Consider the following 27,279-nt stretch of genomic DNA (forward strand, 5'->3'; position numbering starts at 1 on the left):
GCTCCAGTTCTTTTCTTTTTTAATTTCTTTTCCGTCTGACCACAGTCCTCTCTGCTGACACCTCTGTCCATTTTAGGAACTAATTTAAGTAATTTACAAATCTGTTTAATGTTCTGGCACCAGTTGATTTTAAAAAAGTCCAGTCTTTCACTGGAATACCCCATATAATGGCCCCAATATATATTTGTGTGTGTGTGTGTGTGTGTGCATGTATATATATATATATATATATATATATATATATATATTTTATCACCATCATGTGGCATTAAGGAGTCAATGTCCAAACAGGTCAATATCAATGGCAATAATAAAAAAATAAAAAATAAAAATATAATAATAATAATTATATATATATATATAAATATATATATATATATATATATATATATAATATAATATAATATAATAATAAATAATATATAGTATCTACCTTGTCTGAACAGTTGACTTTGGCTCCGTACTGTAACAGTAGCTTGACAATCTCAGAGTGACCTCTCCCAGCCGCCCAAATAATCGGATACACGCTGTATTGCTAAAAACCAGAGAAGGAGGGAAGAAACAAGAATGTTTATACGTTCCAGATTTCTGAGCGCAACGAAAACAATGTTTAAAAGGCAGCAGAACAACCACAAATATCGCACCTCGGCAGCAACATATAATTATACCGAACCCGTCTGTCTCCTGGGAAAATTGCTGTTGTGGAGGAGTATTTAGAATTATTTCCTCTTTTAATTGTTTATGTTATTCCTTTGTCTTACCGAAATACATTCAGTATAAATCAGTGTTTCCCAATCATTGTGTCTGTAGCTATTGGAAAGCTACAACTCACAGCATGCAAAACTACAACTCCCAGCATGCCCGGACAGCCGAAGGCTGTCCGGGCATGCAGGGAGTTGTAGTTTTGCACCAGCTGGAGACACACTGGTTGGGAAACACGGGTATTGAGAAAAAATATATAAGATATAGGTGTATTCCTTGTATTTTCCTTAATATATAGGACGTCCGGCAATAATTATGGATCCAGTAAAAGGGACCTTACCAGGCCAGTTATGTGTGGGTTAGCTCCTTTGGCGAGAAGCAGCTCCACAACCTCGGTGCACCCTTTGTAAGAAGCCCACATAAGAGCAGTCCATCCACCCTGGAAAAGGAAGGAGATTTTAGTTACTCAGAGCCAAGAAGATTTACACATGTACAAGAACAAGAAACCAGACTCTTCAGGATTTTAAAGATCAAGAGATGAATAAAAGGGGGAAAAGTTGGACGAGCAAAAAAAAAAAATTAAGAGGCAGCCTCACAAGACGCAGCGCTAGGTAGGTAAAAGTATGTGTACAATGCCATTCATATATTTTCATTAGATCACAATGAACTGCTTCCATATTGGTTTTAAAGGGGTGCTCCAGGGAAGTTAAGAAAAATAAAAATGCCCCAAAGCCACCACAATACCTGTTCTGTTTCACCTGTAGTTATCCGTATTATTTTGTCAGCTCCTGTGGCCCCTGTTGTCTCCTAAATATTCTTCCTTGCTTGCAGCCCAGACTAGAACTTCCAGCAGTCAGTGCGGCTCTGTGTAATGGCTGCAAGCCAATTACTTTAACTATATGCGTGCATGCTGTGTTGTTGTAAACACAGTCAGCAGCACACACTGTACATGTCTTTTCTTTCAAAGTATCCTTCCCCCCCAGCAATAAATCATGCTATGCTCTGAATGGCAGCAGTCAGTGATTAGATCTACGGCAAGTAAAGAGCAGAGTTATGTGCTGAGGAGACTGGGCTTCTCGGCTGTCAAGATCCTCACATAGGGAGGGGAGGGGGAGGGGAGGTGTGGCTGCGAAGACAGAAATCACATGGTGTTTGTCTTCCAAGAGGGTGGGAGCTAGGGCTCATTGAGGGGTTTACAGAGAAAAAGGCAAGATCTGATTACAACATTTTTCTCACTCCCTGCATGCAAGTTATGACTGAAAGAGGGAAACTGCTCTATATAGCTAATGAATTATAGTTAGACAAATAAATAGGTTGGTGAGAGGGAAAGGATAGGCTGTGTTTAGTTCCATGGAGTACCCCTTTAAAAAGGAGATTGGCATAGGGCATACGTTTTTTACTATGACATGCGTTTCCCAACCAGGGTGCCTCCAGGTGTTGCAAAACTACAACTCCCAGAATGCCTGGAGGCACCCTGGTTAGGAAACACTGCCCTATGCTGTATGGAGCCCCGACTCTCCCCTGGAGTGTCGCGCCACGCCCCCTCCATATATCTCTATGGGAGAACCTAAGATAGTCAAAAGGCTCTCCCATAGAAATATATGAAGGAGGCATGGCAGCACCCGCTTCAGTCATGGGGTTGTGACTCGCCGCTCCCGAGGAGAGCCAGGGCTCCATACAGGAGATTGTGCAGGGTCCCATCGTTCGGACCACCCGCAATCTTAAACGTATCCCTTATCCAGTTTCCATATTAAAGTGGTTATCCAGAGAACAGAGAGCTAATTTCTTTCAGTAACAGCACCACCCCTGTCCTCAGGTTGTGTGTGGTATTGCAGCTCAATTCCATTGAGGTGAATGGAGCCAAGTTGTAATATCGTACACAACCTGAGGACAGTAGTAGTCATGTTTTTTGGAAGAAATTTGCTGTGCGTATTTATCCCTGGACAACCCATTTAATGTGCAAGTAGAATGTTTTTATGACAAATGACTATCTTGCTGCACCGTGCACAATAGTCATTTTTCACACTGACAGTCATTTTAAATTTGGTGCTCATCTCCCAGTTCTCTGCAGTTGGTGTAGTGCAAAACCTGTACAAGAGTCATTAGTCATAAAAACATTTGATGTACACTTTAAAAGGCAACTATTCTTACAAAAGGACTACTTCACTAAGGAGCCCAGGAACAACATATAGATTTAACCTGTCAATACTCCATGATGTACCTGTTCATTATTCATTACCTTACAAAGAGCCTACAGAACATACAGTTTTGTACCTTGATCGCACAGGCACAGTAGGTACATGGACAATCAACAGCAGGAAACCTGTGGTGACTAATGTCAATGACCAGGAATGGAAAAACCTTTAATCCTGGCTTCTTAACCCTTTATATGCTGAGAACAATGGAAAACGTGCCTGTCTGCTTCTCAACACTGTGATGGTTTAGAATGGCAGTCAGGGGCATAACAAGGGCACCCATGTCAGCCATCAGTATCTGCCTATCAGGCCACACCAAAGGCATGGCCTAATAGTTTGCCATCCCAGTGTAACAGCCCCTCCCCCGCCGTACTGATATTATTGAAAAGTTACCGTATTTATTAGGGTATAACATGCACCGGCCTATAATATGCACACTAATTTTTCCAAAGAAATTTGGGTAAAAAAGGTTTTGTACCCAAATATCCTTGTGGGATGAGGGTGCTTGTAAATGCGTGTATACCCTGATAAACTCGTTTTGGCCCCGCAGAAGTGCATTGCACAGCAACAGCGGCCGCTTTACATCATTGAACCGCAGTGGCTTCTGCGGGGCCAGAAAGAGTTTATTAGCATATAACAAGCAGATAGACTTTAAGCTTAAAGGGGTACTCCACTGCTCAGCGTTTGGAACAAACGGTTCCGAACGCTATTAAAAAAAAAAAAAAACACAGACATGACAAAAGTTCTGATCGCACCGGGTCTTACTCCGGAGTCCTACTGCCATCGCTAGTTAGGGTGCATTCACACCATGTTTTAACGTTACCGATGCCGGCTGGGGGAGGGGCAAACCGTGCACTTCCGTACCCCAGCTGAACCAGCGCTGAAATCCATTTACTTTTATGAGCCGATTGGAGTCAAGCGGTAACTCCGGTCGGCTCATTTTTGACCCATATGCGGTTTCCTGACCGGACCTAAAACCATAGTATACGGATCCGGCACCCGTAATGTAAAAACGAGGTGTGAATGCAGCCTTATAAGTCGGGGAGTATACAGCAGCATGCCATTTTCACCATCTGTCAATCAATCCCTACCTTTTTGCTATATAAATTTATGCAGAGAAAATGTAGCGGCTTATAACTAGCGATCCATATTTTTTCTCTTAAATGACAGTAAACCTTTAAAGACCCAAGAGGCCAGAACTTGAGGGGCTTAAAGGGATGCCCAGGAGGAAATGTTATTTTTATTTTTTTTAGGTCTTTTTAAATCAACTGGTGCCAGAAAGTTAGACAGATTTGTAAATTACTTCTATTTGAAAAATCCTAATCCTTCCAATATTTATCTGCGGCTGTATACTACAGAGGAAATTCTTTTCTTTTTGGATTTCTATTCTGTCTGACCACAGTGCTCTCTGCTGACACCTCTGTCCATTTTAGGAACTTCCCAGAGTAGGAAAAAATCCCCATAGCAAACCTATGCTGCTCTGGACACTTCCTGACACGGACAGAGGTGTCAGCAAAGAGCACTGTGGACAGACAAAGGAGAAATTCAAAAAGAAAAGAATTTCCTTTTTTTTTTTTAAATCAGATCTTTTTCATTATTAAACTCCTTTTTCATTTCAAACAAGAGTACAACACAGAAACAAACAGCGTGAGTCACATTCTATAGAGGCCGCACAATTGGCAGAGCGACCCAGCCAAGTAAAGAAAGTGCAATAGCGATAGTAGTCATCCTGATTCTTCAGTAGCATTATACATATAATGGTGATATCGAATTCTGCACACGTGACTCACATAAAAAAAAATAATAATAAAAAAGGGGGGAAAACTAAAAAGAGGGGAGAAAACAAAAAAAGGGGGAAATAAGATACATGGGCACAAAAAACGAACAAAAAGGGGAATATATCCCCATAATAAACAGTGCAGTCAAAAAGAACGGAGCGCAGTCTCCTGATGTACCGCCCGACCAGCCAACCAAGATAAGGAGCTATAGAAATATGGCACAGAAGAACAGGTAGGTATCAATAAAGGACAACGTCGGGAGGCACCAGTCAGTTTAGGAGAAATAGCAACACATTTCGAAATAGACAATACAGGTAAGGAGACAATCCCATGAAGCCAGACTACAAAAAGAGAGACAAGAAGAGAGGCCAGAAGGAAAAAAGGGAGAGACTTACACCACACAGAGGACAGGGAGTCGGATGCACATCTATAGCCTTAGGTACACCAATGTACGAGTAAACCCCAAATAATAAACCCTGGCAAAGGAGCAACCCTGGCATAAAGGAACCTAACTATTTACCAGCTGAGGAGAAGGCCTTCATGGGGCCCCTACACAACCGCAGAAGGAGCTGGGAGGGTAGTCCCGCAGTGTCTAGCCATGGTCCCCAGATCCGCTCAAACTTAGCCATGGCATTCCTCTATAGTATACAGCAGCTAATAAGTACTGGAAAGAAAAAAAATTTTTTTTTTTTTTTTTTTAATAGAAGTAATTTACAAATCTATTTAACTTTCTGGCACTAGTTCATTTAAAAAAAAATATATATATATATATATTATATATATATATATATATATATATATATATATATATATCTCTATCTATCATCGGAGTACCCCTTTAAGGATGCTCCATGCAGTGTTGCACTACATACATCAGTCTTTCCAAACCAGGGTGCCTCCAGCTGTTGCAAAACTACAACACCCAACATGCCTGGACAGCCGAAGGCCTGGTTGGGAAACACTGACATATACACATAAAAGTCGACTCTGGGTGAGGTGTACCATGTCACGATGCTCCAGGTTGGCATTGCAGTCCAGCAGTTCCTTGACAATCTCCACATGTCCTTCCTTGGCTGCAGAAATGAGAGCAGTCCAGTTATCCTACAACAAAACAGAGCAGAGGTGAGGAAACAAAGCCAGATAACACATACTGATAGAGTCCGGACTGTGTGAGAACCCACCAGATAGTCATACCAGGTGGACATGGAGAGTGTGAGATGTCTCCACAGGAGAAGAAGTGTGAAAAATAAAACCTCACACATTCACATAATGATGGTTTATATCGACAATGACGGTGCAAAACACAGCAAAGAGAAAAACACTCAATCTCCTACTTAAAGGGGAGAGTCACAATTTTACATTTTGCAAAAAATAGCATTTATTTTTATTAAAAGGAATACTCTGGTGCAGAGTACTCCTGCTCCGTCCTGCAAAAAAATGAAAATAAACCATCACTCACCTTCCTGGGTTCCCGCAGAGCGCCACTACAGCCGATCGGTCATCCGGTCCATCTTCTTCATACTTCCGTGTGAACGAAGAGTCACATGGCGCCGAGCCTCTTATGCGCCGAGGCTGAACATCGTGGCGGCCGGCGATAGGCTGAGCGCCATGTGACGCTTCGTTCACACGGAAGTATGAAGAAGATGGACCGGATGACCGATCAGCTGTAGTGGCGCTCCTCGTGAACCCAGGAAGGTAAGAGATGGTTTATTTTCATTTTTTTTGCAGCCCGGGCAGGACGGAGCAGGAGTACTCGGCACCAGAGTACTCCTTTAAGTTCTAAAAAGGAGATTTTTATGCTTACCATAAAATTTCTTTCTGGAAGGATCCATTGGGGACACAGACTATGGGTATATGCTGCTGTCTCTAGGGGGTTCGACACTATGGCAACAAGAAAAGTCGGCTCCTCCCAGCAGGGTATACCCGCCCACAGGCACCTGAGGCAATCAGTTTTAGTCCCAGAGCAATAGGAGAGGACCGACCGGTCCAGAAAAAAAACCACAGACTGTCCGAGCAACCAGAAGAAAAGGTAACTGAACACACCCTCCGACAGATGACTGAAATAGAAACACCAGAACAGGGCGAGAGCTGTGTCCCCCAATGGATCCTTTGAGAAAGAGATTTTACAGTAAGCATAAAAATCTCCTTTTCTTTATCGGCTCCATTGGGCGACACAGACTATGGGACGTACCAAAGCCGTCCCTTGGGTGGGCAAGGAAATCAGTCAGGTGGACGGCTGGACCACCGCCGCCTGTAGCACTTTACGGCCCAGACTAGCATCAGCTGATGCAAAGGTATGAATCTGGCAGAACCTTGCGAAAGTGTGCAAAGACGACCATGTGGCCACTTTACAGATCTGCGAGGCCGAAGCCTTGTTGCGGAGGGCCCAGGATGCCCTGACAGAACGGGTGGAATGAGCCAAAACCCTGAGGGATGGGATCTTCCCCTTGCAGCGGTATGCTTCCGAAATAGCAAATCGGATCCACCGAGAAATGGTGGCCTTGGAAGCAGGTTGTCCTTTACGACAACCTTCCGGAAGAACAAAAAAGGAGTCACACTGCCCAAAGGAAGAAGTGACAGAGATAAGTCTGAACAGCCCTCACCACATCAAGTTTGTAGAGCAAACGCTCCCTGGGATGAGAAGGGGCCGGACAAAAGAACGGCAGGACGATGTCCTCATTGAGATGAAAGGCTGAAACCACCTTAGGTAAGAAGGACGGATCTGGACGGAAAACAACTTGTCCTGGTGTACAATCAGGAAGAGAGAGCGGCAGGAGAGAGCTGCCAGCACTGACATCCTCCTAATAGAGGTAATAGCAATAAGGAAGCCACCTTCCAGGAAAGGAGGCGAAGAGGAATGTCCCTGAGAGGTTCAAAAGGAGTGCCTTGCAGGGCACGTAAGACCAAGTTAAAGTCCCAAGGGGAAGAAGGGGACCGATAAGGAGGGACAGCGTGTGCCACTCCCTGAAGAAGGTCTGGACATGAGAATTGGATGCCAGAGGACGTTGAAAAAGAATGGAAAGGGCCAAAACTTGACCCTTAAGGGAGCTGAGACCCAACCCTTGTTCCATCCCAGACTGCAAAAAGGAAAGGAGTCGGGGAAAGGAAAACACGACCGGAGAAAAAAGGCTGAGAGTTTCACACCAACGAAAATAAAACTGCCAGGTACGGTGGTAAACTTTCGCAGAGGAGGGCTTGCAAGCCCTGAGCATGGTGCGAATCACTTGGGAAGAGAAACCTTGGGTCCTTAGAACCGCGGTCCCAACGCCGCGCCGTCAAAAGCAGAGACGGTAAATTGGGGTGGCACAGGGGACCTTGAGATAGGAGGTCTGGATGAGGGGGAAGTAGGGGACACAGCGGTACGTCATTCAGGAGCCTGACAGTGTCGATGTACCATGCCCTCCGGGGCCAGTCTGGGCCACGGGAATGGCGGGAACGCCCTCTGCTGTTCGTTTCCTCAGGACCCTGGGAATGAGAGGAAGGAGAGGAAACAGATAAGGTAGGGCAAAGCCCCACCAAGAGATCAACAGGGCGTCCACGACCAGAGCCAAGGGGTCCCGGTCTTGACACAAAAAGAGGAACTTTTTGGTTGTGGCGGGACGCCTGGAGTGCCCCAGAGGTTGCAGAACTCTGCAAACGCCTCCGGATGCAGGGACCACTCGCCTTGGTCGGCTGGGGACCGGCTGAGAAAGTCCACTTCCCAGTCGAGTACGCCCGGAATGAGAATCGCTGAGATGGCCGGAACCCTGAGTTCCGCCCAAAGGAGAATTTCCCAATGAAGCAAGCAAAGATAGAATTGTCCTAGCTCCAACATGTTGATGGGGAGAAGGGCTTCTCGGGGTGACCAAAGGCCCCGGACCGTACGATCCTTAAAAACACCTCCCTAGCCCGACAGACTGGCATCAGTTGTGACGACCTGCCAGTGGAGGGGCAGTAAGGAGCACCCCAGAACAAGCAGGGGGGAACGAAGCCAACACAGAAGGGACTGACAAGACTGTCGAGATAGAACGATCTTGCGGTCGAGAGACAATGGAGACCTGTCCCACCGGGAGAGAATCGACAGTTGAAGAGGTTGATAATGAAACTGGGCGAATGGCATGGCTTCCATGGCCGCCACCATCCGACGCAGGACTTCCATGCAAAAGCGAATGGAAACTGGTGCAGGGTGCAGAAGTAATCAGACTCCTGACAAGAGAGTCAGCCGATTGTCCGGCGGGAGTCGAAAGCGTCAGAGGCCACGTCGAACTAGAGCCCCAGGAAAACTAGAGACTGGGTAGGAGAGAGGTTGAACTTGTCTTGATTGACCATCCAACCTAAGCGAGACAAGGCCTGGAGGTTGAGACCAAGACTCTCCAGATTCTGAGCTCTGATTGGAGCTCTGATCAGGAGGTCATCCAAGTAAGGAATCACGGAGACACCTTTTGTCCGTAAAAGGGCTATCACAGGCGCCAGGACCTTGGTAAGGAACCACGGAGCAGTGGCCAGACCAAAAGGTGAGAGCCACAAATTGAAAATGGCCTTCAGTTGGGAAGTAGGGCTGGGAGCCTTATTCTGAGGTAATAAGGAACTCTTTCCGCCCGTCGACTCTGAGATTATCTCAACTAGGTGCTCACTAAAAAGCCGAGAACCAGTAAATGGAAGTTCAGTCAGAGACTTTTTGGAGGCGGCATCCGCATCCCAGACTTTAAGCTGAGAGAGAAAGAGAGAGACAGAGAGAGAGAGAGAGAGACAGAGAGGGAGAGAGACAGAGAGGGAGAGAGAGGGAGAGAGAGACAGAGAGAGAGAGAGAGAGAGAGAGAGAGAGAGAGAGAGAGAGAGAGAGAGACACAGAGAGAGAGAGGGACACAGAGACAGAGAGAGACACAGAGACAGAGAGAGACAGAGACAGAGAGAGACAGAGAGACAGAGAGAGACAGAGAGACAGAGAGAGAATCCCACTGCGCACGCACAGCACTGAGCTGTGACAAATCGCGCGCTCTGAAGAATCCCCGCCGGCCACAGGTGGGCGGAGCCAAGTCCGTACAGGGCCCGCGGTGAAACTACATGCGGCCGAAAATGGTGCACGCTACCTGCCCCGAACGCATATGCAATCGCACATGCGAATGACAGGGGAAGGGGAAAGAGCGAGTGAACACATCGCCGGCAGCCTCCGCTGCCGCGGTCAAACTACATGCGGACGGTAGTGGCGCCCGCTCCCAGCCCCGAACGCACATGCGACCGCATATGCGAATGACAGGGGAAGGGAGCGGCCGAACACACCGCTGGCAGCCTCCGCTGCCGACAGGGAAAATGACGGGCGCGATACGCGGCCGAACCGAAGCTGCTTCCATTCATGATAGTAAAAGTCGCACAGACAGCATTGTACCTCAGACCCACACCACTGCAGAGTCCCCCAAGTTCTAATAAATAAAGAGACCCCATTGCAATAAAAAGGAGGGAAAACAAGTCCCTCCTGCCAGGCCCCCAGTCCTCATGTATAAAGAGTGGGCCAAAACTGGGTGTCTCCAGAGGCTGAAAGTCCACTACCTGTAAGAAAAGGAGGGATTATACTCACCTTCAGTCAGAAGAACTTACCTAATGGAGTCTTCAGTCAGCATTTCATCACCTGCATCATGCCGGGCTTGAAAAGCAAGACAAGCAGGGAAAGATGGGGGACCCGGACCCATGAGGTACAAACCCAGATGCTGACCGTTGGCGAGAGGGGGTTAAGAGTACATCCAAGATGCCTTCCACCTCTCGCAATGGGGAAACAGTGAACGCTAAGTTCCTGAGTCCCCACCTGAAAACAGGAAAGAAAAAGGAATAAAAAAAGCTAATACATTCCCTAACTAGGAAAATAAAAAATATGAGACCTGGTCTGGAGAGAACTCCAAACCGTGTCTACCTCCTTAGACACTAAGCAAAAACTGATTACCTCAGGTCCTGTGGGCGGGTATACCCTGCTGGGAGGAGCCGACTTTTCTTGTTGCCATAGTGTCGAACCCTTTTTTGGGTTAAAATAAGATAAACTTTGAGTCCTTAATATTGCTTCCAAATAACTGGTGCCGGAAAGTTAAACAGATTTGTAAGTTACTTTGATCTTAATCCTTGCAGTACTTAACAGCTGCTCTATACTACAGAAGTTGTGTAGTTCATTCCAGTCTGACCACAGTGCTCTCTGCTGACACCTCTGTCCGTGTCAGGAACTGTCCAGAGCAGGAGAAGTTTGCTATGGGGATTTGCTCCTGCTCTGGACAGTTCCTGATATGGACAGAGGTGTCAGCAGAGAGCACTGTGGTCAGACTGGAAAGATCTACACAACTTCCTCTGGAACATACAGCAGCTGATAAGTATTGGAAGAATTAAGATTTTAATATAGAAGTAATATTCAAATCTGTATAACTTTCTGGTACCTCCAGGGGAGGGGTTGGTTTGTCAGCTGGTGTATGACGACTTACAGGCAATGCTTCACAGGACAAGGTATGCAAAGTCATTGCTCTCTCCCCCTCTCGAACAGATTCGAACATTTTCTGAGTGGAATTCCACTGCAGATTTTTTCTTGAAAAACACAGTGCAGCACCCATGGGATTCTGCTGCACCATTCACACTAGGGAATTTCCAGCAGAAATTCCAGACAAGATCATTATTTGGGCAGAATGTGCTCCGAAATGCATTGCCATCTCCTTTTCCGAGCGCGTATTCCGTAGTGAGAATGAGCCATAAGGCAAAATTTCAAAGTGGAATATGGTGGAAAAATTGTACTCGGAAATTCTGTTGCACCAGAGTCACGTTGTTTTCAATGGGATTCTGCTGCACCATACATGCGGCAGAACTCCAATTCCACGCTCCGCAGAAAGAACATGTCAATTCTTCCCGAGGAAATGCATTGCCAGGTTTCCAAACGGTCCCAGCGCAAGCATGTTTTCCGGCACCCACTATATGTGGAATGTCTGGTGGAAATTTTACGGGCAGACATCCCGCCACGTGAACATAGGCCGCCATATTACAGCACTACTGTTTCCTGGCCTATGGAATATTTAGTCCCATTGCACCTAGTGTCAACCTCGATGAACCTCCCGCTGACATCTGCATAGGGAGACACTCACCACATCCTCCAGGTTGCAGTTGGCTCTTTTTTGAAGCAGCTCCTGAACCATCTCCAGGTTGCCCTGTTCTGCTGCCAACATGAGGGCAGTCTGCCCATTCTGAAAGACAAATACCATGCGTGGGTTAGTGGGGGGGAAAAAAAAACATACGCCAAGCTAACGCCTGATGTCATATCTTGAAATAACGCTTGGGTGTGATGATAATCTGTCACATATCACATCCTACAGATGTATTTAAAGCAGTGGTCTCCAAATTGTGGACCTCCAGATGTTTCAAAACTACATCTTCCAGCATGCCCGGACAGCTGTGTCAGCGAGGAACGTTTCCTCAATGAATTCGTAGTGTGTACGGGGCCTAAAAATTTTACACAATTCAGTCTATCATTAGTATCATCCAATATACAGAATAGGGGGGGGGGGTCTATGCTCTTGCCCATATGATACACAGCTCCCAACCTAAAGAAAACCTTACTGCTTTGTGTTCTCTATTTAGGCTCAACTATGAGATTTTTCCTGTGCAGTCAGCGCCACCTAGTGCACAAACCAGATGCCTACTAGAAGGCGATGCCTAAAGGGATTAGATCAGTGTTTTTCAACCAGGGAGCCTCCAGCTGTTGCAAAACTACAACTCCCAGCATACCCGGACAGCCGTTGGCTGTCCGTGTATGCTGGGAGTTGTAGTTTTGCAACAGCTGCGGGCACCCTGGTTGGGAAACACTGGATTAGACTGTATTCACTATTGGCATAAACTCTAGCTGAAGTCTATTGCAGCCCACAGCTGGCATCAATTTCAGAGCCAATTTAAAAAAAAAATTTTTAGGAGACCTGGGTCTCTGTAAATTTGGCACATCTTACTCTAGTTGCATCCATGCATTAAGACCAGTGTAAGAATCACTGTGTTTGATAAATCCTCCCCGCGTCAGTCATATAGTCTCCAGAAATGTCCAGTTTGTTGCTTAAAGGGGTACTCCGCTCCTAGACATCTTATTCCCTCCCCAAAGGATAGGGAATAAGATGTCTGATTGCGGGGGGGGGGGGGGGGGTTGGGGACCCCTGCAATCTCAGATGCGGCACCTCAGACATCCGGTGCACGGAATGAACTTCGCTCCGTGCCGGATGACTTGCGATACAAGCGGAGGGCTGCCATACCCCCTCCCACAGACTTGCATTGCGGGGGCGCGACGTCACACGGGGGCAGAGTCGTGATGTCACGATACTCCGGCCCCGTAGTCGTGACCCGGCAGACTCAGAGGCTGCTGCGCTGTGTGCAGCTCCCACATGTGGGTGCTGCATGCGAGCGGTGGGACCCCCGCAATCAGACATCTTAAAGGAGAACTACAGGATTGAAAAATGTATCCCCTATCCTAAGGATAGGGGATAAGTTTCAGATCGCGGGGGGTCCGACCGTTGTGGCCCCCCGCGATCTCCCGTACGGGGCTCCGGCTCTCTGGTTAGAGAGGGCGTGTTGACCACCGCACGAAGCAGCGGCTGACACGCCCCCTCCATACACTGCTATGGGAGAGCCGGAAATTGCCGAAGGCAGCGCTTCGGCTCTCCCATAGCAGTAAATGGAGGGCGCGTGTCAGCCGCCGCCTCGTGCGGTGGTCGACACGCGCTCTCTATGCAGAGAGCCGCGGCCCGGTACGGGAGATCATGGGGGGCCCCAGCGGCCGGACCCCCTGCGATCTGAAACTTATCCCCTATCCTAAGGAAAATTTTCAATCCCGTAGTTCTCCTTTAAGGATAGGGGATAACATGTCTTCGGGCTGGAGTACCCCCTTTAAAAAGGTGTTATCCAGGAATAGAAAAACAGATCTAATTCTGGGATTTGTAGTTTTGCAACATCTGGGAGGCACCCTGGTTGGGAAACACTGCTGTAGGGTGATATTGCTCTTATGGAATAATCTGACCTGGAGTAAGTAAGAATATTTCCATGCAGTCGGCGAGTGTGAGCTGGCACTGTATACTCACACCAGACAGTCACGCTGTCACCTCCCTCACTAGTGTCAGGAAAACAAAACACAGGATGTCTTACTATTCAGGAGCTCCCTGCCTATACATTGACCAAAGGTCAGCATTAAAAGGGATATCCAGAAATATAAAAACAGAGCTAATTTCTTTCAGAAACCGCTCCCTGTCTGTCTCCAGGTAGGGTGTAGTGCTGCAACTCATTTCCATTGAAGTGAATGGAATCAAGTTGAAATACCACACACACAACCTGGAGACAGACAGGGAGCGGTTTCTGAAAGAAATTAGCTCTGTTTTCATATTTCTGGATATCCCTTTTAATGCCGACCTTTGGTCAATGTATAGGCAGGGAGCTCCTGAATAGTAAGACATCCTGTGGTTTTTGATTTCCTGACACTAGTGAGGGAGGTGACAGCGTGACTGTCTGGTGTGAGTATACAGTGCCAGCTCACACTCGCCGACTGCATGGAAATATTCTTACTCACTCCAGGTCAGATTATTCCATAAGAGAAATATCACCCTACAGCAGTGTATCCCAACCAGGGTGCCTCCAGACGTTGCAAAACTACAAATCCCAGCATGCCTGGACAGCCTTTGGCTGTCCAGGCATGCTGGGAGTTGTAGTTTTGCAACACCTGGAGGCACCCTGGTTGGAAAACACTGCCCTACAGCTAAGAGAGAAGACTAGACTGTACACAAGTCCAACACTAGTGGCCTCCTGAACAGTAAGGGCTCATTCACACTACGAGATTCCATCTGTAGCGGGTACTAGGACAGCAATGCATGTCAGAGCTGATTCCGCAAAGGAATGAACATGTCTGGGATCCGGAATTTCCACTGAATTTTGCTCAAAAAATACATAACGTGAATGGGCCCTTACACTGTCTACAGGTCATCTGGGGGCGCACTCAATAGATCAGCATCAATATAAGATCTGTTTCTAAGGAACAACATTATTGTTGAGCAGGTGCTGTGTCCAGCATTGCAGCTGAACCCCATAAATTATGCGCAGGCTGCACTGCCGTCAATGATGACAGTGCAGGTCCCTGCGGTCCTAGTGGCGAAGGATTTAGACGGCAGCCTCTCAGATGGAGTAGTCAACCTGGAACATCTCCGGGTGGAGATTCCCTAGTGTGAACATACCCTTAGGCCAGGTTCACACTTCGGAATCTCCGGCTGGACAAAAGTGCGGCAGGTGCCGACCAGCAGCAACTGAATCAGTTGGCTCTAGGACCACGCAGACATTGCCGTCTCCATAGAGTACCCCTTTAAGCAAAACATCCTCCTTGTCAGGACCTTTCCTTTACATCAATTGACTTGGACTCCAGGCAGAATTTTCACATTGAAATTCTGAGCCTGAATCTGCCTCAAATTACTTTGAAGCAGATTTATGGTTTATGCATGGAGAAATAGACGAAATTCAGTGATGAAATTCTGCTGTGTGACCATAATCTTACAAGGAAGCTTCAAAAAAAAAAAAAAAAAAAAAAAAATTAATATTAATAATAATAATAATAATAATGATAATAATAACACTCCTGACATGAAAAAAATAAATAAATAGATTTTTATACTTACTGTAAAATCTATTTCTCTGAGCCTCATTGGTGTACACAGGAACCGTGGATATATGCTGCTTGCACTAGGAGGCTGACACTAGGCAAAAAAAAGTCGGCTCCTCCTGGCAGGATACCGTATATACTCGAGTATAAGCCGAGTTTTTCAGCACGATTTTTCGTGCTGAAAACACCCCCCCTCGGCTTATACTCGAGTGAACTCTCCGCCCTCAGTGGTCTTCAACCTGCGGACCTCCAGAGGTTTCAAAACTACAACTCCCAGCAAGCCCGGACAGCCGATGGCTTGCTGGGAGTTGTAGTTTTGAAACATCTGGAGGTACGCAGGTTGAAGACCACTGTATCAGACATTGACAAGCGGTGATGATGAAGGGGGGGGCTGATGACATGTGGTGATGACGACAAGGGGATGATGAAGGGGGGGTGTGGGATGATGACAAGGAGATGATGACAGGCGGTGATGATGAAGGGGGGGATGATGACAGGGTGATGATGATGAGGGAGTTAATGACGGGGGTCTGGATGATGACAGGGGGGATAATGTATTTTCCACCCTAGGCTTATACTCGAGTCAATAACTTTTCCTGGGATTTTGGGGTGAAATTAGGGGCCTTGGCTTATATTCGGGTCGGCTTATACTAGAGTATATACGGTATACCTGCCCACTGACTCTGAACTAATCAATTTAGTCCCAGAGCAGTAGGAGAGAGCCAAAGAGAGAAGCAACCTAAACAAAAAATACAAACCAACAACCTAAGGGTGAGTGCTGTGTCCCCCAATGAGGCTCCGAGAAATAGATTTTACAGTAAGTATAAAAATCTACTTTTCTTGGTCGCCTACATTGGGGGACACCGGAACCGTGGAACGTCCTAAAGCAGTCCCTGGGGATTGGGAAAAATTTAATCCCAGCAAGAGGAAGTCAGGCAGAGTACTGAGCCACTACCAACTGCAGAACCTTGAGACCAAGTCCCACACCGGCAGATGCAAAGTATGCACCTGATAGAACTTGGCAAAAGTGTGCACGGAAGACCAGGTGGCCGCCTTGCACACCTGCATAGCAGAAGCCCTGTTCCGTACCACCCAAGAGGCCCCCACAGAGCAGGTAGAGTGAGCAGTAACTCAAAAGGGTGGAACCTTCCCTTTACAGCGGTACGCGTCGGAAATGGACGACCGGATCCACCTGGAGATGGTCGCCTTAAAAGCAGGAAGCCCCTTACGTCATCCATGGGGAAACACAAACAGCGAGTCATAGTGCTGAACTAGGTACAGCTTATGGAGGAAGTGTTCCTGAGGATGGGAAGGATTGGGACAAAAGGAGGGGAGAATGATGTCCTCATTCAGGTGGAAGGAGGAAACCACCTTCGGCAAGAAAGAGGGGACCGGACGAAGTAGCACTTTACCCCTGTGTAGAATGAGAAAGGGAGAACAGCAGGAAAGGGCCGCCAATTCAGAGACCCTCCGAATAGAGGTGATGGCCAAGAGTAAGGCTACCTTCCAGGAAAGGAAACGAAGAGAGACTTCGCGGAGGGGTTCAAAGGGAGAGTCCTGCAAGGCGGACAGCACCAAGTTCAGGTCTCAGAGAGGAGTGGCGGACCTGTAAGGAGGAGCCTTGTGGGCCACCCCTTGCAAAAAGGTGCGGACGTGAGAGTCGGACGCCAGAGGCCATTAAAAAAAGTATAGAGTGCGCGGACACTTGACCCTTTAAGGAACTGAGTGCCAGACGTGTTTCTAAACCGGCCTGCAGGAAAGACAGGAGGTTAGGGGGAAAAAACCCTTTGGCCTTCAACATCACAGTTTCAACAGCCACACCGTTAAACGCAGCGGAAGTAAATTCGGGTGTCAAAGGGGACCCTGAGAGAGAAGATCAGGTCAATCAGGAAGACGCATGGGAGCGTCCACGAGAAGGTGGATTACGTCCGCGTACGACACTCACCACGGCCAATCCGGGGCTATGAGAATCGCCGAGACGCCTTCCGCCTTGAGCTTAAGGATCACATTGGGAAGAAGAGGAAGCGGAGGGAAGTGGTACAGAAGGGCAAAGTTGGTCCAAGGAATCAAGAGCGCGTCCACGGCAAGTGCCAGAGGGTCCCAGGCTCTGGACACAAAGAGAGGGACCCGACGGTTCTGCCGGGACGTAAACAGGTCCGCGTCCAGAGTCCCCCAGTGGGAGCATATCGCTGCAAACACCTCCGGATGGAGACCCCTCCCCTGAGTCGGCTGTGGTGCGACTGAGAAAGTCCGCCTCCCAATTGCCCACTCCTGGAATGTGGCCTGCCGAAATTGAAGGAACGTGACACTCTGCCCAGGCAAGAATCCTGGCCGCTTCTACCATTGCCAAGGCACTGTGGGTGCCCCCCTGGTGATTTATGTATACCACAGCCGTAGCGTTGTCCATTTGGACTCTGACAGGGAATGACTGAAGGAGGGACTCCCAATGCTGAAGGCATAGGAAAATCGCTCTCAGTACCGGAACGTTGATTGGGAGACGGGACTCCCGGGAAGACCAATGGCCCTGGACCGTCCTGTCTTGGTACACTCCTCCCCAGCCCATGAGACTGCCATCGGTCGTCAATACCAACCACTGGAGGGGGAGGAAGGAGCGACCCTCCTGGAAAAGAGGGGACTGAAGCCACCAAAGCAGGGAGTTGCGAACCCGAAGGGACAACCGGATGGGGCGATGAAGAGTTAGGGGAGACTTGTCCCAATGGGACAGGATGGCCAGTTGCAGGGGACTGCCTTATTGGATGTCACCATTCTGCCCAGTACCATCATGCAGGTTCTGATCGAGACTGGAATCGTGCAGCGGAGTAGACAAACCCCCACTCTCAACGCACGGCTCTTGTCCACCGGGAGCTGAATCCTGGCCGCCGCATTGTCGAAATGGGGTCCCAAGAAAACCAGGGAATGAGAAGGAGAGATTGGATTTGGTTCGATTGACAATCCAGCCGAAATGCTCTAAGGCCTGGAGAGTGATGTGGAGACTTTCCAGGTTCTCCAACAGGGAGGGAGCCTTGACCAACAGGTCATCCAGGTAAGGAAGCACAGACACCCCCCCGGGAGCGGAGAATAGCGATCACTGCCGCGAGGATCTTGGTGAACAACCAAGGAGCCGTGGCCAGTCTGAAAGGCAGAGCCACAAACTGAAAATGACCAGTAGGAAACGGTGATGAGAAGGGCAGATGGGGACATGCAGGTAAGCATCCTGAAAGTCCACGAAAGGACAGAAACTCGCCCAGGTCCATGGATGCAATTACGGACCTCAGTGATTCTATCTGGAAATGTCACAGTCTCAGGTGGCGATTGAGCAGTTTGAGATCCAGGATAGGACGAAGAGATTGGAATAAAACCCTGGGGACCACAAAGAGATTGGAATAAAACCCTGAAAAATGTTCCCGAGGAGGAACTAGCACAATTACGTCCTGGGACAGAAGGTTTTGCAGGGCGGACTGAAACCCCACCGCCAGGGCAGGGGACCTTGGAGGGCGGGATTGAAAAAAAACGATTCCGGGGAAAAGAACAAAAAAACTCATCCAACACGTGTGCCACCCATACGTCACGGAAAAGGGCCAGACGACCACCCACCCAAGGAGGAGCCCCGGATCGGGGTGCCCCTTCAAGCAGAGGAAGGCTTGGAGGTACCGGGCTTAGAGGAAAAACGGCCTGATCAGACACCAGACTTCCAGGGAGCCCTAGTTTTGAAGGAAGGCGCCGGTCTTGAGAAGCCGAGGGCTTGTCCGTTCGCGTCGAGGCAAAACTGAAACTGACGTAAGGAAGAGACCTTACAGCGTGAACCATTACACCTAGGACGATTTTGCAGCAACAGAAAACTTTTGACGCCCGTGGCTGCAGAAATTATTTCATTCAGCTGCTTACCAAAAATCTGGACTCCGGAGAAAGTGAGTTCTGTAAGAGAGCGATTGGATGCGGGGTCCGCATTCCAAGCCTTAAGCCCTATGGCCCTACGTAGAGCCATCAGGTTGCCAGAAGCGAAGGCCATACAGCGAGCTAATTTCAAGGCAGCAGAGCAAAGATAGTCACCTGCATTGGAGATCTGGTGTGCTAGGTCATCAGGTAAGGACCCAGAAAGTAAACCCTGGTGAAGCTGGGAAGCCTAAGTCGAGAGGGCCTTGGATACCCAGCTAGATGCAAACTCCGGTAAAAGCGCAAAGGCAAACTTGGCAAGGTTCTCAATGCGCTTGTCGGAAGTATCCTTAAATCAAGTCACGTCTGCCAGAGGCAGGGTGGTGGATTTAGACAAACGGGACACCAGGGTATCCACTGTAGGTGGAGAGGTCCATTTAGAGACCAGGTCCTGAGCAAATGGAAAAAGGGCCCGACGCTTCTTAGAGTCCTGGAAGCGCTTCTCAGGGTGCTTCAAACCGCGTCCAGGAGTTCATCAAATTCAACATGAAAACTGAAGACATGGGGAGGGCGTCTTGCCCTGCGGAAGAAGACTTTTGTAAATGCCTCAGTGAAAGGTGTCTCCGACAGCTGACACTAGGCTGCCCACCATGTCCGACATACGGGACATTTCCTCCGAGTCCGAGGGCAGGTTCGACTCGGTGTCATCAAGTTCTCCAGGAGACTTAGAACGGACTATAGGATCCCTGGAGCGGGATGAGAAGGACCAGGAACCCTGTGCGAGAGACAGTGAGCGGCTCCTGGGAGAACAGCTGCGGAAGAGAGGCCTGCTACAGCCAGCAGAATAGATGGATGAAGAACGAGGAGGCCGAGCACTCCTTTCTCGGGCACTTGTGAGGAGAGAGCCTGGATGAGCGGTGCTGGGAAGCCACCGAAGAGTCCTTGACAGACGGCAGCAAGGAGCAATGCTCCATGGCGGTAGCCACCACTTGAGACACCCGCGCCAAATCGGAGATGGACTGAGAAAGGGCAGAAGCCCATCCTGGAGTGGGCTCAGGGGTCACAAGCTCCGGCGGACTGTCCTGAGGGTCGGTTAGGGGAGGACTGGGTCACGCAATAGTGCAGGCAGAACAAGAAGGCTCAGTAGAACCGCCAGGCATTTTGGTTCTGCAACCCAAAGAGAAGTAGTAGGTGACAAAGGCAGGGGCATCAGGTCTGGGGTCAGACATGAAAACGCTAGACAGACAGCCAGATAACAAGGAGCGAGCTCACCCAGGTTCCTGTGTCCAGAAGCTGTGGAGAATGGCAGCAGATGCAGCAGATCCAGTAGCGAGAAGTGTGAAACTCCCTGAGGAGAAGGAAGCAGGAGCACAAGGGGGAGGAGTCAGCTGTGACCCCTAGAGCGCACGCTGGCTGGAGATAGGGCCAAGAGGGGACCATGTGACCCCCCCAAGAACACACGCTGCTGCGTGATAGGAGGCTTCCCTGACCCCTAGAACGCATACCGCCGGTACTGGACAGCGCAGCGGGGAGGAGTTAGAAACCCCGTTGCGGCCTCAGAGCCTGCTTTAAAAGAATGCCGGGGGGGCTAGAGCCGAGCTGGACAGAAGCGCCGCCCACTTCATATATACATGCCCCAGAGAAGCCGCAGAGAAGCGACGGAAAGTGGGGTCGGAACGGAGAAACAAGAACCGCTTGAAGGTACAAGCAGCTGGAGTGGGAGCGCCTGACCACCGCAACTGCAGACTAATGGCCGGCGAGGAGAGGCGGCTGAGGAGAAGCCGCAGCTGAACACTGTGGCTGAAACGAAAGTAAAAAGGTGCGTCCAGGACCCAATGCCAGAGCACACCTAAACACTACTCCAGCACCCCCATCCCCAAACCCAATAAAGATTCTCCATCCTGTGCCCGTTGCTGCAAGCAAAATAAAGGAATGGTGGGTGCAGGAGGGGGGGGGGGGGGGGGGGAGTGAGGGAATTGGTGACACTTACTCTGAGGCTGAACTACTCACCTAAGGTGTCTTCAGCCAATATGGTGCCGTGCTGCATCATGCCAGGCCGCAAAAGGCAGGGCGAGCAGGGGCCAGAGGGGAACCTGGACCCAGGGTCGACCCATAAAAACTTACTGTTGGCGAGCAGGGTTAATGGTACATAACTTTTGTGCCGTGCCCCTGCTTTGCAAGTGGGAGACCAGGTAGCGCCATGCTCCAGCCATCCCAACCTATGAAAATAAAAAAGGAGAGAAAAGCTAACTGGAGCTATCAAGAAAAAAAAGTAAAAGAACATAGACCAGGTCTGGAGAGCTCCAGACCTGCATCTGCCTTCTACTTACACTAAGCTAAAACTGATTAGCCCCGAGTCAGTGGGCGAGTATATCCTGCCAGGGGGAGCAGACTTCTTTTTTTGGTAGCGTCAGCCTCCTAGTGGCAAGCAGCATATACCCATGGATCCTGTGTCCTGCAATTTAGGTGAACGAGGAACGTGTCCTCAGGCTGTGTGTGGTATTGAAGCTCACTTCACTTAATACCACACACAACCTGGACAGGTGTGGTTCTGTTTTTGAAAGAAGTTGGCTCTGTTTTTCTTTTCCTGATAACCCTTTTATGTTCCTTCACATACAGAGATATATACAAACATTTTTTATGGTTTTGTAGAGGGAAGAAGACATCTTCCTTGTCACTTCTAAACTGTCAGCTGTCACTTCACCAGTGTGTCGAAGTAATAAATAAGCGTCAATGTACAGACTGGTGGAGAAAAGGGAAAACTTGCACAGATTTATCAATCTGCCTGACATAACTGTCTGGTTCTGCCTATAGCGACCAATCACAGCTCAGCTTTTATGTCTTAAAGAGTTACTCCCTGACTCAACGCTCAATCTATCACTTTACAGATGATGGGCTCAACAGACTATAATGGAGCACATCTGCTTGCAGGGAGTGAAGAACACTGCTGTGTGCTTCTCCCAACTGTATCTAGAGATTGGTATGGAACTCAGCACTGAGACCGCGACCGATCAAAACATTTTTTTTTTAGGATACTGATGATTAAAGGTCCAGCGATTTTTATTAAAATTATAAAATTTTTGAACTCTGTCCAGACTGCCACAATAAAAAAAATACACATTTTGACCTACCATTCTCGACTCCCCCAGTGCCGCTGGAATTGGTCCTCCATCCTCCAGCTCTTGGTGCCTGAACAACACACTGCGTTCACCTGATCGCCGGCCACAGCGATGCCCTGCCCTGGCCGGTAAAGGGCTGAGAAACAGTATCATATAAGGTGCCTGGGCACCAGGGAGAAGGCCGGGCTCCATACATCTCACTGCCGCTCAGCCTATCAGCGGCCGAGGCGGGACATCGCTGGCGATTAGCTGAGTGCAGTGGTCGCTAAGGGAAAAAACAGTGGCATTCTATTTCGATAGATAAATAAGAGAGCTTGAATATATAGCTATTTTATTGAACTTTAAATTGGCACTGTCATTAAACATCAATAATATTTGATAACTTTTGTAAATGGCTTCCATTTTTAAAAAAAATAAACGTTTTATGTTAGTTTCTGTTGTATACTTTTGGCCAAAACACATTCTGTCTGGTCAAAATCTCCGATTTTGGTCTCCTGCTTGTAATGGCAAAAGTCCAAACTCAGGAAGTGTTTCTCTGCCCTGAGCTTGATTGACAGCTGCAAAGGGCCTCACTGAAAGCTACACAGACTGAAAGCTGCACAGAGCCTGAGGTCTTCTATTCATCACAGCCCTGCAACAATGTGAGGGTGGAAGTGGTCCCCCAGCAGGCTTCAGTGATGTCATGCCTGCTGGGAAATGCCCACTTTTCTCCTGCTGGGAGATTGTGAACAAGAAGAAGGTATGATACATAGCTTTTAAAGCTCTGAATTTTTTTTTAAGGGTGGGAGGAGTGTTAGGAGTAGTTAGGGAACATATCCTGAGTTAGTTTAGAAAAGTTTATTTAGTGACAGGTACTCTTTAATGTCAGGATAATATCTAAACATCTGTGACAATACTATTTCTTAAGGACGCACCTCATTTCTTTCATCCACATCCTTGCACTTTTCCAGGAGGGTTTTCAAAGCAGCTATGTTGCCCTCTTCCACATAGGCTAACAGGTTCTGGGGCCCCAGGCTCGCCATGGTCAGTGGTTGGGTCTGGAATCAAACGTAACCTGAGAAGAGAAGGAAAACAAGATGTTGTTCAGAATTAGGAGTTTCACTATAATCAACACAAATGCAATGGAATGTCATTTTAATGTAAATCATTGTAGTTTTGCAACAGCTGGAGGCACACTGGTTTGGAAACACTATCCTAACCTAATCTTATCATGGATATGATGAGTGCCTTGCACTGACTACCACAGGTGGGATGTGTATACAGGAGACCACTGATAAGACTTGTAAGGTCTTGTAGAAATCGCTATCTTTACATTTACCTTTATCACTGAATAAACACTTTATTATCAAGTATTTTCTACAGAGGATTAATTAAAAACAAGACAGTAAAGTGAGTACCCGGCCCAATAAACTCTAGTGCAGTGTTTCCCAACCAGGCTGTCTCCAGCTGTTGCAAAACTACAACTCCCAGCATGTCTGGACAGCCTTTCACCTTTTTGAGATTTGTCGCTGTGAACCCGGCCATACGGCCTTTAAAAAAAATAGGAGGAAAAAATAAATGAAAACTCAAAAATAAAAAGCTCTACGTTCTTAAAGGGGTACTCCGCCCCAGACATCTTATCCCCTATCCAAAGGATACGGTATCCGATTGTGGGGGTCCAACCGCTGGGGACCCCCACGATCTCCCTGCTGCACCAGACGTTCGTTTACAGTGTCAAGTGCAGCACCAGAGGCTCGTGACATCACGGCCGCGCCCCGCTCATGACATCACGGCCACCCCCACCTCAATGCAAGTCTATGGGAGGTGGCGTGACGGGCGTCACGATCTTCCGCCCCGCTTCACCAGTCATCCGGCACTGAACGAAGTTCGCTCCATGCACAGGATGTCTGGGGTGCCGCAGCCGAGATTGCGGGGGTCCCCAGCGGCGAGCCCCCCCGCGATCAGACATCTTATACCATATCCATTGGATAGGGGATAAGATGTCTAGGGGCTGAGTACCCCTTTAAGGGGTTAATGCTCATACGCTGGACAAAGATAAACACAACACTTGTTCTGTGTGTATTGGAGCGGTTCTCTTATTATACTGTGGGATCTCTTCCCCAATGGGACACACAGACTGGAAGACATCACATTGGGAACACACAACATGAAAAGAGCGGTGACTGCTGCCTCATTCTGACTGCTGCGCCATTCCTCTATTTCCAAAACATCGCTGTAATTAACCATATCAAAAAGAACCATAGTGCCGCACCCTCAGGACACGTGAAACAGGTTTTATAAGGGCTAGTACACATTAGATGAACTCTAAGGATATGTTTACATGGTGGAATGTCCGCACAGAAAATTTCCGTGCTGACATGCCAACGGCGGAGAGCCGGCAGTACATGCTAACACTAGGACCGCTTAGATGGCAATGTATTTCAATGCGGACTCCACAGAAAGAATAGACATGTCTCCGGAATCTGGTTTTTCACAGCAGAAACATCTACTGTGAAAATTCCGCTGTTTGCACTGATGGGGGTATTGATATCTATCTATAAATTTCTAATGCGGTAGTCCACACAGAAATTCCATTGTGTGAACATAGCCTAACTTTGCCATAGGCTATCCAGGCATGCTTGGGGTTGTAGTTTTGTAAAAGTTGGAGGCACACTTGTTGGGAATCACTTGTCTATGTTGCATCTTTTTCCATCAGTTATTACTATTGGCAGGGATGTCCCGATTCCCTTTTATTTATTTTATTATTTTTTTTAAACAGAGTACGAGAACCGATACTTTTTTATAAGTACTCACCGATTCCAAATATCAATGCTTTTTTAATGTCATGTGAAAGGATTTTTTTAAATGTAATGTTTTTTTAATGGGATAAAGGGGTGTTTTTAGTTTTTATTAGAGAAAGTTTATTTTTATTATTTTTTTTTAGATAGAATTTTTTTTTTATTTAAACTTTTTGAAGGGTGGGTGGATTCAAACTTATTAGAGAAGGGGGTTAATTCACTTATTTTATTTTTTTTTTTAACACATTTTAAAGTCCCCATAGGCCATCTGTAGATTGCATACACTGATGAATGCTATGCCATAGCATAGCCTTGATCATTGTTATTGGCGCTCCTTTACTACTGCCTGTCTTGGCTGGCTGCAGTATAGGATCGATGATCGGACAGCATGGGTAAGGGAAATCCGGACATCTTCCCAGCTGATCGGGACACCGCGATTTCACCATGGTGATCCCGATCAGCATACCTGAGCTAACCGGCAGTTCATTTCAGGATTTTTAGATACTGCAATGAACTTTGATTGCGGCGTCTAAAGGGTTAACGCCGGACATCACCGCGATTGGTGATGTTCGGAATTAGCTACAGGTCCTGGTTCTGATGCGCGCTCAACTGCTGAGTACACTGCATAGGTCGGTAGCCCGCACAGGGAACCTTCATGATACCCCAGAACCCCCGCCAGCAGATATCAGAGACAATTGTACCCCCCTCTGTCTACCTGCTAAACGCTGCGGTTGATATTGACCAAAGCATCTAGGGGGTTAAATGGCCAGTGCTGTAAAGGGCATCAGTACATGCTTTATTAAAAGCGTCAGAAGGTGGCCAACCCCTTTAAGCAGTCAATACAAGTAAAACATTCACCTGGTCTCTGGCAGCAACATCTGGAGATCAAAGAGAACAAAAAGCCAGATAAGAACATAAATGATGAAGCCATAAATCATTACAAATCCCCACCATAAGTGGCCATACAGTGACTTAAATGGGCACTGTCAGTTAAAAACTTTTATATGCTGTACACATTAACCCTTCTAATATACTTAATAAAAATTAATGGCTTAAAGAAAAAAAAAAAAAAAAGGACCACTAGGGGTCCCCATACCATCCTAAACATAATAATGTCCGGTTGCAGCATAATCTTTGTCCCAGCTGAAGCACAGGCTGAGACAAAGTCCAGGAAGTGAGAACGGGACTAGCACTCCTCTGTGCTCACTCCCGTCCTATCAGACTGCAGCATGAAAACAGAGTGGAGGGGGTTACAGTGCAGCCCGTAGTGATTGGATGAAGAGACCCAGCACAGCAAAGCAGTCTCAGGGAGGAACTGAATACATGGTAAGTAAGGGCGGGCTCAGTGATTGCCTCGGACATGCCCCTTCCTGAGCAGTGGATGTCAGAATGAGTGAGCAGCAGAACAGAGAGATTTGTGAGCCAAATACAGAAGCTAGACACACAAAAAGACATGTAAATAATCTACATGACCTAGTGGGTAACATATATAAGCATTAATTTTTCTGTGATATGACAGGCACACTTTAAAGGGGTCATCAAGCCTTTAAAAATAAAATATGTGGCTTGAGTAATAAAACAGCATAAAAATCTTTGCTCATCTCTCTGATCCTGTGGGATTCTGCAACTAACAATTATTTTTATAATCAATTAGTTGGTCTAAGGGACTGGTATGGATGGGATGGTGGTGCTTGTATGAGCAATCGCTCGAATGCTCATACAAATCAATGCTGTGACAACAGATCTGCTACCTGCAATCACGCCACGAGCAGCCGATCCAGACCACTGTACCCCAAATGACACTTGTAAGTTGTAACGGCTACTTCGATGCCACTGTGGCATTAATATGGTTAACCCTTCCCCGACCGTAATTTTTCATTCTTTCCTCTTTGCCTTCTAAGAGCCATAATGCTTTCACTTTACTACATATAGACCCATATGAGGGCTTGTTATATGCCTGACCAATTGCACTTTGTAGGAATATCACAGATTTTAACACAAAATCTACAGGCCCAAAAAATTTAATTAATAAATAATAATTTGCGGGCCAAATTTTAAAATATATGCAACTTTTGTTTTATTTATTTTCAGTATAACTTATAAGAAAATTAGTATGCTTAAAATTGTCCTCTTCCGAACCCTACCACTTTGGTATTGATTAGACTTTTTGATCGCTTTTAATTAGGTGTGTCCCAACACTGGTATCGGGACAGATACTGG

General features: G+C 47.5%; 1 protein-coding gene across 5 annotated transcripts in view; it reads right to left on the bottom strand.

The window, feature by feature from the left end:
- The window catches only part of KIDINS220 (kinase D interacting substrate 220), a 188,457-nt gene that overhangs the window by 150,110 nt on the left and 11,068 nt on the right, over window positions 1–27,279 (bottom strand). For all 5 annotated transcript variants that reach the window (XM_056564135.1, XM_056564134.1, XM_056564131.1 and 2 more), the window contains exons 2-6: window positions 23,197–23,336; window positions 11,761–11,859; window positions 5,678–5,776; window positions 1,043–1,141; window positions 434–535 (exon numbers count right to left, since the gene is read on the bottom strand). In XM_056564135.1, the coding sequence (XP_056420110.1) occupies window positions 434–535; window positions 1,043–1,141; window positions 5,678–5,776; window positions 11,761–11,859; window positions 23,197–23,304 (507 nt within the window). In that variant the 5' untranslated portion in view covers window positions 23,305–23,336. The remainder of the gene's footprint in view (window positions 1–433; window positions 536–1,042; window positions 1,142–5,677; window positions 5,777–11,760; window positions 11,860–23,196; window positions 23,337–27,279) is intronic.

The sequence above is a fragment of the Hyla sarda genome, chromosome 3, assembly GCF_029499605.1.
Source record: "Hyla sarda isolate aHylSar1 chromosome 3, aHylSar1.hap1, whole genome shotgun sequence".
Taxonomy (NCBI): Eukaryota; Metazoa; Chordata; class Amphibia; order Anura; family Hylidae; genus Hyla; species Hyla sarda.